General features: G+C 37.2%; 1 protein-coding gene across 1 annotated transcript in view; it reads left to right on the forward strand.

Annotated features, from left to right (window-relative positions):
- The window catches only part of itfg1 (integrin alpha FG-GAP repeat containing 1), a 159,464-nt gene that overhangs the window by 54,239 nt on the left and 92,629 nt on the right, over positions 1-12,596 (forward strand). Inside the window, exon 10 of the mRNA XM_085436741.1 lies at positions 10,985-11,136. Coding sequence (XP_085292867.1) covers positions 10,985-11,136 — 152 coding nt within the window. The remainder of the gene's footprint in view (positions 1-10,984; positions 11,137-12,596) is intronic.

Here is a 12,596-nt window from a genome sequence, read left to right on the forward strand (position 1 = left end):
ATTGATTTTAAAAAAATATATATTTATGAGGTGCCCAAAACATTTGCAAATATTGTATATGACCTCAAGTGAAATTTAAAGAAAATCAAAAGTAATTTATTAAACTAGAGAAAATAAGCATTAACTTTGTTGAATGCATAACATTAAAAAAAAATAGTACTCTGTAGTTTTAAAGTGATTTATATTTCTGATACCATTTAACTGGAAAATATTACTCAATCAACCAATTAGTTAATTAGTTAAAAATGTAACTGTTAGATAATCACTTAATTGTCATCTAGAGTGAAACAAAAATTCACTCTAACCCCCCCCTGACATCTTGAATATCTGTGTAACACTACTTAAGGTAATAACCCAAAGAGGTTGCTTTTAAAAAGATTATTTGAAGTGTTTTTACATATGAGCAACGCTGAGTGAAGTTCACCTCACCAATCACTCCACTGCAAAGTAGAGCAGTGTTTACCCGTACAATGGTAGTCTATTTCAGGAATGCATTACCCACGTGGCTCTCTGCAGGAGGCTCTCTTGCTTAGAAAGACATAAGGACTGCATGTCACTGTGTTTATGGAGCCATACAAGATCGAAGTAAAAGATATGCACATAAACATGCTGTCCCATCCAATTAAATGTACCCATGCAGAAATTATTATATGTGCACAGACATGTTTTTGCACTCATATGAACACACAACACCACCTACGTACCATCTTGAATTATTCTTTTCAGTTGCATCCTACCATTTGGCATGAGGCCTCACTCCTTTTTCTTCCTTCCTCTGCCACCAGAGAACAAGCTTCCACTTTCATTTCCAGTCCAAAATAGAAATATTACAGGCTTATTTGCGTGTCCACCCCCACAAACACATGTGCACACAAAAGACACACATGCAGATACACACTGATGCGCATTCCCTGTGGACATGGACGTCTTTTGTTTGCCTGTCAGCCACAAGGGGGGAAAAAAAGATTGAAGGAGGAAGTGAAAGAAGGAGTGTTGAAGAAAGAGGAGGGAAGGTAGCGTGAGAAGGACTTATCTGCACTGATGGATGAAGTGAACACATGTTGTTTTCTGTGTTGCTATTTGCTTGAGAGACAGTAATCACTGTCAAAAAAGAGACAGGCAAAGGATTCTTCCTTTGAGTGGCAGTGGTTTAGCGGAGTGACAGGAAAACGAGTATATCTTTAAGCTTTCATACATATAAGTAAACGTTTAATTAACACTGAGAAATTACTTTTTTTGTTGAGTTTTAAAGGCGAAAGAAACAAATACACTCCCTACAGTAAGCAGATTGTAAAATGAGTCTTTCCTGAAACATCAATATAATTAATATTCCAAAATTGTGTAAAAGGCTGCTGATTTAACTAACATCAGAACTCTCCTGGTATCACCAGTAAGCAACTCGGACATCTCTATGAAACACAACCACAACCACCAACCACAACAAGTCTTGTGTAGCAAACCTTTTTTCTGCTTTTTGCTTATTACCATCAGGACCTGGCCAGGGTGTTTTATTTCGAAGATCGACTGGATGCTCTATGAAACTTATGTTACTGACTTCCTGCTGTCTTACTCTGCTCAAAAATAGATTGGGTACATAGGTTTTGTCATAGCACAGAGGAGCTGTTTCTGGGATCCTTCTGAAAGTCTGTGGCGAACTCCATGGAATCACAAGCGTTGTTTAGAGTTGCCGTGCACTTCTATGGCAGTATGTCACAGCTGGAACACAAAGTAACTGTATCTCATGGGTATCTGATGCCTACAAAGCCAACATTGCATTGGAAGACTATAAAAAGATACTTAAAATTCGGAATTGTGCCATGTCAAAATAAAATGGTAGTTAAGGGGAGCTGCTGAAGTCAAAACAAGATGTGAAAGGACAGCAAAACAGGAAAGCAATACCTTGCTATGATTGCACTGTTTTACTGCACAACAATAATGTGCAAATAAAGAAAAGTAATCAGAAGGAAATCTGATCAACCTCATCAGATACATCAACATATGAAGTATACATAGCAACATCTTGACAACATTTTTGAATTACTTTGGGCAAAAGTACTGCAGACGGGTATTAATAGTTACCATTTGTTTAAAAAAATAATCTACTACAAGGGAACAGTGCATTAACATATGAAGAAAACCTTGATATTTAATATGCATTCACTTCAGGGGTTGTACTTGATCCTTTTTACTTTCCAGATTAAGTAAATATAGAATTTGCCCATGGGTGCCCAAACCTTTGCAACTGTATGCTTTCAAGGAACTGTAGTAATGTGCAGTCTACATAATATCGTATTTTAACAGAGGCCAACACACATTTTGTATTTTTATCTACACGACTCTGTTGATTTTTATCAGTTCATCATTATTTGCTGTGCAAATGCTCTGCCAGCTATAATTATGCCTGATCCTACATTATGTGTGTGGCTGGTTGCTCCTTTAGAGTGGCTTCCCAGCCATTTTAAGCACACAGTCAGCAGATGCCTCTCCTGGGAAAATGGTTGAAGAGATGAAGGAAGAAAAGTTTAAATAAGGAAAAGGATTCGTAAAACCTTACAGGAGGGATTAACATAGAAGGAAATCAAAGAAAAGAGTTGGTTTTGTGGTTATGTGGGAAAGATAAAGTAAAGAAAAGCGAGCTGAAAGAAAAAGAGAAAGTGTAAAAGAGAGATTTTTGTTGTCCTGTTATTGTCACCTTGAGGGGAAACGGCCCATTTAGTGAGATACTGGAGGGGCGATAATGATGGAGAAAATGAGTGATATGTACACTGGCAAAGAGGAGATGGGATGAAACCCACTGAGTAAAACTAGTGTGTATCAACGGTTCATCTCCAAACAGCAGTTTTTGTGTTCCTTCCTGCAGTCTCCACCACAGCTTTGTCTCTACCTCTGCAGCAGCTCCAGGCATTTAGTTTACCATATTGAAAGAAACCGTAGGGGGCTTCCAACACTCTCTTTGCTTCATTCCCTGTCTTTACAGACACACATACTGACTGCATCTATTTCACTTTGGACCTTCCCTCTTTAATCCTACCAAATTCTTTAACACAATAGGTTATTACTAAAGAGAACTGGTTCATTTTGTACCACACCTATCAAACGAATTGTAGCAACACAAACCAAACCACAAAATGACAAAACAGCCTCCTGAATGTCAGAGGAAATCTGCACCATGAGGGAGCACTTCCTAGGCAGTGGTACTGCTTCTGTAAGCATTTAATACCATGCCTCATTTCCAGTTGGGTAAAGTAAAAAATATGAATGGCAGAGTTGACATATAGTGTAGGGTTAGTTCTAAATAGCTTAAGCATTGATGAAATTACTTTACAGATTGATTTTTGTAATCATAATATTAACTTAGACGAGCAATCGTTTCAAAAATAACAGATGTTTTACAGTGACTGTTATTGACATTCTTGTACTTAAGATATTCTTTTTTAAATTATGGTGTTTTTTAATATCTAAAGTCACACAACATGGGCTATGTTTTTCTTTAAAAGTGAGAGATTTTATAGAGGTCTAAGGGGTCATACTGGCTTCCTTTAGTATGCTCCAAAAAGTACAGATAATAATTGAATAAATGGGTATGCAGTACAATTTAAACAATTCCATGAAGAAATAATTATTACCAATACCTGTCTCTGATGTTTATTTTTGAGTTTTTTTGCAAAACTATAAATAGTCTTCTATAATAAGTTGTCACATAGACTGTACATAGCGTCACTGCAAATAAACACAGAATTGTAACACTGTTGTGAAAGACCCTTGGTGGTACATAGGCACTGAGCACAGCATTCATTTAAACTCTTCACCGAGCATTAATGAGTGTCTGACCTCAAGTAGCAGCTGTCAAGGCCACAGGCCACATCCCCTGACTCTGTGGCGAAAGAAACATTTGAAAATTGATTAGTTGTGGGGAGTATGCTAATCAAAGATGTTTGTAATGGTTTTGTTCAATGTTCAATGTTAAAGTGACGACAAATAGAAAGACATCCCACTTGCACAAAGTAATGCTCATGCAATAGTGTTGTCATACTTTATTTGTCCTGTACAAAGCTTAAATTGTTTTCATCTTGTACTTTATTGTTTTTAATCCATCAGCAAACTTCTTTCTCTTTGAAACAAGTCAGCTAATTCTAAATACACTTGCATAATAGAGGTCTCCTTCATACCAACAAACAGTTGTAACCCACTGAGGAATGCACATTGGACTTCTGGTGTATCCTGTGGTTTCAGGGTTGCACTTTCTAGATTGAGTTTGTTCTACTGTATCTACATGGATGAGCAATTTGATTGTGATGTGATCTGAAGAGTATTACATGCCAGATGGTGGTTAGGTGGGAGATATGTGTTGAAGGAACATTCCTGATGAAAGTCAGAATCTAAAGTTTCCTATCAGAGCATTGTACTAACAATGTTGCTACAACAATGACAGTGTATGCCTCACGCTGTTACAGCAATGTGACTTCACCTGTCAGTGCTATTAGTGTTGTGACTGATGGTGTTTTGTGGATTCTGTCATCTGTCATCTTTCAACACACCCAAAACATACAAAGCGCCACCATAAAAGCCAAGCCAGCTGCCTACTGTTGCTGCCCAGGCATTGCAAGGGATGCCAGTGTGAGTCAGACAGCCTCCTTCCAGTCTTCCCAGTCAGCCGGTCAGTTAGTGGTCAAAGAGGTGACACTGACAGCAGGTACCAGGGTCCCCACCCTGCTCAGCTGACACAAAGACATATGGTCTCACTCTGTTACTGGCTCTGACTCTGACTGCCTTTTTCCGGACAAGAAAAAAGGGGTAGAAAACCTTAAAAACTGAAAAGGGATGTATCAGTGTAAGGTGTTCTACTGTATAGGCAGGCAATGTAGATGTCATCTACAGAAATAGTGTCCCTTTCTGATTTCCGCTACACTTAGTAGTAGAAAACCTCTCTAGCTGTAATGCGTAACTAATCTGAGACTACAGGATGTTCTGTATATAGCATCTGTTGTATTTTCTTTGATGTTATGGTTTCTAGGAAAACCAAACTTTTATTTAAAATGTCCAAAAATAGACATTATTGCTTTCTTTCAAAATACCATTCTGTGCTAATAAATTAAACAGAGTCATTTACTAGAACACTGCTATAACATACATGTAGACTCATAATCAAAGCCATTAATACACGATTACATTTAATTTTTTTCTGTACTGTTCAGTCCCACGCCGTCTTTTAATGCCAGTTCTAGTGTGCTGAGCATTATAGTCATTATATCAGTAGCTGCATAAAAGTCACTGCTTTACTATACTTTTTTTTTGTTTTTGTTTTGTGATTTTTGTTTCCTTTTTTTTTTCTTGTCTTGGACAGCCTTGTTGTCTGTCAGTATTACTGCACCTCCCCACATCACCCCATAAACCCGCACCACCTCCCTCCTCCACTGCAGGCCGCCCACATTTTAATTTCTTGGCCTAATGAAGCGGGAGCTCTCTCCGCCAAGTTGAATCAATGGGAGTCTGCAAGCATGCCGCGGCTTTTTCACTTTAGTCATCAGCAAAGCCAGGAGAGCGAATTTGCGTCTGGGTCTGTGTTTGTGCCCTTCCTAGTTCTTATTCTTTTCTGCATACATGCACATTTTGCATGTAAATGTGCATGTGTGTGCATGCACAACACCATAATAAGCTGTCTTAACATGGTGTTTTCTCACTGTTTCATAAAAAAGCCATTTGTATGCGGGATCCTTCCCTTCACTACCATTAAAGGTATCAGATTACCTCTCACACACAAATCCCATCATCGTCTCTATCTCCATTAACTTGGTCATTTGGATTTGTGCTTTAACACATTTGCATGCAGACACACACACAAAGTCTCACACTCAATGTTAATATGTCGACATTTGAACCGAGCTCAAGTTATTTAGACTTAGTATCTCTCTGTTTAACTGGACACTGTAGAGCCACTGATTAATCTATAAAGACACACACTTGACATTATTAAAATACTCTGCTATATTTAGTGATTAAATGTCAAAACTTCTGCAGCCACAAGGAAGGAGTAACTGCTTCATGATTTATTCAAAAAGCTGCTCTGTCAGTTTGGCTGTTCATCCAGCTTCTGAAATAAAAATTATTTAAGTAGACTAGAAACCTTTAATATCCTCACTGAGCCTTGCATGATTCCCTACACAGTACTGCTGGCCAATAAAACCAAAACAGAGTGAAAATGCGGCCTCTTTTTGCCGTGTCCAAACACCATGAATTGGTGTTTTTGCTTGGAAAATAGTTAACTTATGACTTCCACTTTTGCTTTATGACTTCATTTGCCAGTTTACCACAATTAAGTCTTTCATCACCTGCTTTTGTTCTGCCATATGTTCACACAATGTGATCATTACGTGTCTGTGTCATTAGGTAATGTTTGAGAGACACAAATTATCTTTCTATTTAGGAAATGATGTAATAAGAGACCATAATGATAATGTATTTCTTGCATTTGATTTCACTCAGCTAAATAAATTACTAATATGATAGGCTTCATTTTGGTCCCCTGTTTCATTAAGCATCTTTTTATCTCATATTCAAGTTCTTGTATGTGTACACGCAAGTAAGTGCAGGTTTTTAATCGTAACACTTTTGTGTCTTTTGTTTATGAGACTTTATTTGACTTTATTTGACTTTATTTTTTTAATAATTTTCTTTGCCAGTTCCATCAACAACTGTCACATAACGATAATGCTTAGATTAAACTCTTTAACCCAGTGCACAATACACGTCTGCATTTTCTTCAGTGTTGTGTAGAAGCTGTTTGTATTCTCCATGCTTTTCCTCATACTTCCTCTAATCAGCGTCAGAAAGGAGCAACAGACAGTACAATGATTGCTTCAGGGCCTATAGCAGCACAGTGGTGTGCTGATAAGGCTGGCGGCCAGCAAAGGCCTTGCTCTGTCCTGAGAGAGAATGTCATAGCAGAACTGAGCACAGAAGGGACCAAAGGACTCAAGAGGAAAGAATTCACCTGTGAATTAATTCGGCTGGCAGACTACAGGGCAAAGATTGAAGATGTAATCAGAAAATCTAGTAACCCAATCAGTCTGGAAAACTTGTACACAATTCTAACCACCACATCTTATAGCTTTTTAAAAAATTCAATAAATGAGGGAGAGAGAGATTTTGGATTGAAAATAAATATCATTTGGATTTATAAAGCAGTGCCAGTTTCAGTAATATGTCATTATCTAAAGCACAGTCTGTCATTTTAGATCAAGGCCTACATGTATTCATCCAAACTAAAGTATATGCACGCCTGTCATCTTCACTCCTTTCTTTCTCATTTGTTTCTCTCCCATTTCTTTTCTTTCCACCCGATGTCTTATTGGTGACTTCCCTGAGTAAAAAACTGTAAATAACTGAAATTAACATGTTTGCCCCCGGCATTACGTTAACAGGGGAATAATTGTTCCACCTCTCTGGATGTGTCCGAATGAGAATGATTTTGTGGGACAGTGTACTATTATGTCCATCCATGTCTAGCATTGTGTTTACTGGCCGCAAATAGGCTGGCAGCAGCCTCTGTGGGTCTTACTCTCTGTTCGCTTCTCTCTGCCAGTCGCTGCACTGCCGCAATCTCTGGCACTTCCATCCACTCTGGATGGCAGTAATCATGGCCAAGCTTTACGCCCATATGGCAGGCAGTCAGCCTCTTAAGCTGGATCGCAACATCACTTAACAGTCATTTAATGATAGCTTACTTGGGCACCATTGCATTAAAGCTCCAAGTTCGGTGTTATCTTCAGAAAAAGATGAAACGTAGATTTTAGTTTCTTTTTTTACGCTCTCGCTTTTAATGCTCCATCTGAATGTAGAAGAGTAATAATTACTGTCACCTCAACAATCTTCTGCCTACATTTAGTCAGTTCAAGTTACTGCTTGTACGCTTAAGGAATTAAAGCACATTATTTGCATGATTTATGAAAACAACTGTAATGTTTCACTAAATTAGAACTTGAACGTGATATTAAAAGCAACTACCTTCACGATAAAAATATTCTGCATGATAAAAGCTAAAGTGGTTAAGTATCTTTAATTGGCTTCCAAATAAAACAAAATGATGATTTAAATAATATTTAAGCATTTATTGGGGCAAAGCGACCAATTTTAACCAAATGCAATTGGTTGAAATTATGCAGATATTTTGTGGTACTTAGTTATGGCAGTTTGTGTCTTTACATTTGCTGAGTCAAACCAAAAGTAATTAAGCAAAGGGAATAAGACAAGCTCTGCACTTTGGCTTTTTAGTATGAATTGAGAAGCCAATAACTGTGTTTTAGTCATGTTTCTAAATGCTGTCTGGGATTTCTGTTAGCATCTTGAAGCGGGGGGGGGCTTTACTTGGCCAATGACTATTCTTTATTTTCTTTGTTTTTGAAAATGAAGAGTAAAGAAATGATATTTCAACCTGGGACCCTCTAAGCAAATTGCTGATGCTCATTTTGCATTTAGCCACTGAGGCGTCACATCATTAACGTGACCTAAGCCCACTACCCCGCCTACGAATAGGCAATCGTGTGTTACCTCTATATCATGTAGTGTGCACAGCTGGTTTGGAGAAAACGTGGATTACGATTTTCATGATGGATTTCAAACTAATTGGAAATAGGCTATGGTTTTCTTTTCCGAGACATACTGGTTGTATTAGGAGCCATTAGTGGCAGTCGTGGTGAATGTACCTCTGGTGTCTCTCCCCTGCACCTGGTGTATGTTTAACATTCATGAATAGTTTAAACCTCTAGCATCCCCTCTTATGCCTCTCTAGAAACTGCACATGTAATTAATACAAACTGCCCGTTTAGTGCAGTTTTTAAAAGGTTTTTTTCCCCCCTCCCTTTATATCTGTAAAACTACAGCAACTTACAGTAAAAGGATTGATGAATGGATTGATGGCTGCTCTGTGGGTTGTTGGGTGTGCCTTATTATACCTATCGGGGATCAGGACGAGGCATCTCAAAGTATCTCAAATCCAAGTTTAATGCTAACTGTAGACCATCTGATGTCAAATACATGCACTGATTGATAACACATGTTACTCATAAACCTCTGTTTATAAAAGTGAAAATTTGGGCTGATAATACTCTCCCCCTTTTCTTTGTGTAACACTTCATTCTCTTTAATTGTAAGTAATTCACAGGAGTCTATTGTGTAACAGCTCATTGTAATGGCACTAATCACAGCAGAGAGATCATTACGGCCATCATGGTAACAACTTTGCTGAAATTAATTGTTTAGGAATATTTGGACAATAAAACTTTTCTGTTGCAACATGGAAAGCAATAGCATTTTTTTCCCATTGTAGGCAACTGGAGAACAGTAATAGGACAAACATGTCATGTAAGTCAGTTTTCGAACTGCAAAAATGATGCTGCTAAGGTGGGGGGCCTACTTTCATTATTCTCTTAACGTGTAAAGAAAATTGCATCGAAACGAGACTGCGGGCTGTGAGCACATGCACAACATCTGATTCTAAAACTCCCCTATAGGTGACAGTTTTGTTTTCAATGTAGTATGTAAGTGAAATGTAGGCTGATTTCTGTATATTTTGTTTTATTCAGTCACATTGTTCATTCTAAAAATCGTTTGGGAAAATACACTGAACATTACAGAGTTGCAAAAATTCCAGTGCTACCAGTTAGAGATGTATAAGTTCCTTTTCACATCTCTAATACTTAGTGTTTGTCAAGTATTTTTGCAGCCTTAGTTTTTATTCAAGATCCTGCAGGAGAAAGAGAATGATTTATTACATGGTGAGAAGATTTAGGATTAAACTTAAGTCGTTTTTTTTTTTTTTTTTTTTTTTTACTTTACTGCTGAAAGTTTCAAAGAAACTCATTTTTGAAACACTTAATGTTGTTATGCTCTTAAAGCTAGCCACTGTTGGACCATCAGGTTTGAGTATTATTGGAGTGCTCTAATCGCACTAAGAAAAAAAAAGAAAAATTGCTATTAATGTCAGTTGCCTGAACCATTGCTCTTAGTCTGCTGATTTGGATGAGATAAAAGCATTTGAAAATAGGCAATCATTTGTCATTAGCTTGAGCTTTCTTTCTTTCTTTCTTTCTTTCTTTCTTTCTTTCTTTCTTTCTTTCTTTCTTTCTTTCTTTCTTTCTTTCTTTCTTTCTTTCTTTCTTTCTTTCTTTCTTTCTTTCTTTCTTTCTTTCTTTCTTTCTTTCTTTCTTTCTTTCTTTCTTTCTTTCTTTCTTTCTTTCTTTCTTTCTTTCTTTCTTTCTTTCTTTCTTTCTTTCTTTCTTTCTTTCTTTCTTTCTTTCTTTCTTTCTTTCTTTCTTTCTTTCTTTCTTTCTTTCTTTCTTTCTTTCTTTCTTTCTTTCTTTCTTTCTTTCTTTCTTTCTTTCTTTCTTTCTTTCTTTCTTTCTTTCTTTCTTTCTTTCTTTCTTTCTTTCTTTCTTTCTTTCTTTCTTTCTTTCTTTCTTTCTTTCTTTCTTTCTTTCTTTCTTAGCTTGTTACTGCTGTCAAAATTCCATTACATTGGCATACGTACCGTATGAATGTGTAGGTGTATACACTGTGTGGGCAAAGGGATCTGTAACTTGTGATGCAGTTAAAGTACAAATAATACCTGAAATGCAAATAAAAGATTCCACAAGAAATTAGGTTAAACTCATATAACAACCACTCCAGACAGGTAATTTAACCAAGTCATTTATGATTAACAGAATATGTAAAATTTGTTTCTTTCATGTAAATTCAACTTTAAATATTCATGATTTTATTACTGTATTTATTTAATATATATCAGATTTCTGAACACTGTTCAAGAGTTATAATCTCCGGTTTTCTTTGAGAAAGATAAATATACACAAACGTTTTTTCTCTACCAGGCTCATTTGTTTACCTTTCTCTTTGTATTCTTGTTGTTCTTGATTGTTAAAGGTTCCAGTAACGTATCACTGGTATGACTGTGATTGATGACTAACTGTTGGGGGACTTGTTTTTGCAGTGGATACCAGTTCTCTCAGATTTCAAGCGGAAAGAAACTGTCTGGGGCTTTGTGCCAGATAACTCGAGTCAACCCCCAGCCCTTCACCTTGGGGACTACAACCTGGATGGGTTCCCTGATGCCCTGGTAGTCCTCCAAAACAAAAGTGGAAGGTAGGAACAAAGCACACCTGAGCTCCATTTAATAACTCCTCATATGTGTGCATATTTGCAGGTTTTGTTCTGTAATAAACCTACTTGTGCAAGGGTGAGATATGTAGATATAATTTTCAAGTTCCTCCAAGATCCTTGTATAAGATCGTGTCTTGAAAAAAATAATTTCATGTGAGAATGAAGCTAATCCTCACTTGGCAGAGGGTCCTTGGAAATTTGTCAAGTAGGTCCCCGAACTCCAATCCAGCTAATGTTTGACTCCCATCATTCACTTCATGAGCCATCAGTGCAGAGGAATAAACTGTCAGTATGCACAGGTCCAGGAGGAGCCTACAGCATGTAGTGCAGCTACGTACAAACCTTGTTTGCATAGTGATTACTCTAGTTTCTTGACATTAATATCATGAGACTCTCAGATTTCATGGAAACCTCTGAGTTTGCTTCATTTATTAACCACATTTGAATTTGTTGTGTAGCATCCTACATTTGATGAGATTATACTAACTATAGTATTCCAGCAGCACCATAAATTTGAATTGATTGGAAACTAATAACTCAAGATGCATAATTAAATGGCTTATGCAAATTTGTTTAGCTTTCAAAACTATAAATGTATTTTTCTTTCTTTTCTTAAAGACGCCACACGGTGGATGAATTTACTCATTAATTTACTGTGAAATTAGTGTACTTGCAAATGACGCATTCTCATGGTGGGGGTGGGGGTATATGCCTGACAGTATAGCACTATCCATTATGACATTTAAAAAAATTTTTTTTTTACAAAAGCAACAGTCACCCACAAGGGACAGGAGGGATAATATAGCAGCATTTATTTCTTATTAATTTACATTTTCACAAAGGCAGTTAATTTGGGCAACACATTTTCATCCTAGTGCTCAAAGGCAGAAAACTATATATTTGCAGTGTACAAGGTATTCAGAAATAGACCTGCAATCCTGTTCACAGTAGACTTCCAGAACAGCTCTCTTCCTCAAGCACGGTCACTTCTAACATGTTCAATGCATTCACATATGGTGACCAATTTCAGGTGGTGCAATGGCAAACTGGTCATCCAGAGGTTGACAGTGTTGCACGCTCAATCTCGGGGCCGTGCAGTTGGATGTATTCTGGTTATATTCATATATAAAATGCAGGCACCTATGTTATTCTGCATTTCCCCCCCCTGGTGTGACTGTAGCATTAACCAAATCTATTTAATATTGAAAGAATGTATGACATCATAATTTAATGAAGAAGTGTTACTGAGCACAGGCTGGAAGGAAGGCGACTAAGGTGAGTTTGTTCTTCAGCTTATGGACGTTGTGACTGATAAGCCTAGTCTTTAAAAATCATTGCTGCATGCGTTAAAATGCAAGCACCACAACCACTGGGAGTAAGGAGTATGTGTTTATTGAAGGACATGTTTGTTGTGGATTATCTTGCCTCAGAGATGATGATAA

The sequence above is a fragment of the Copadichromis virginalis genome, linkage group LG1 (assembly GCF_057382275.1).
Source record: "Copadichromis virginalis isolate Kocher_CV1m ecotype Utaka linkage group LG1, C_Virginalis_male_GT1.1, whole genome shotgun sequence".
Taxonomy (NCBI): domain Eukaryota; kingdom Metazoa; phylum Chordata; class Actinopteri; order Cichliformes; family Cichlidae; genus Copadichromis; species Copadichromis virginalis.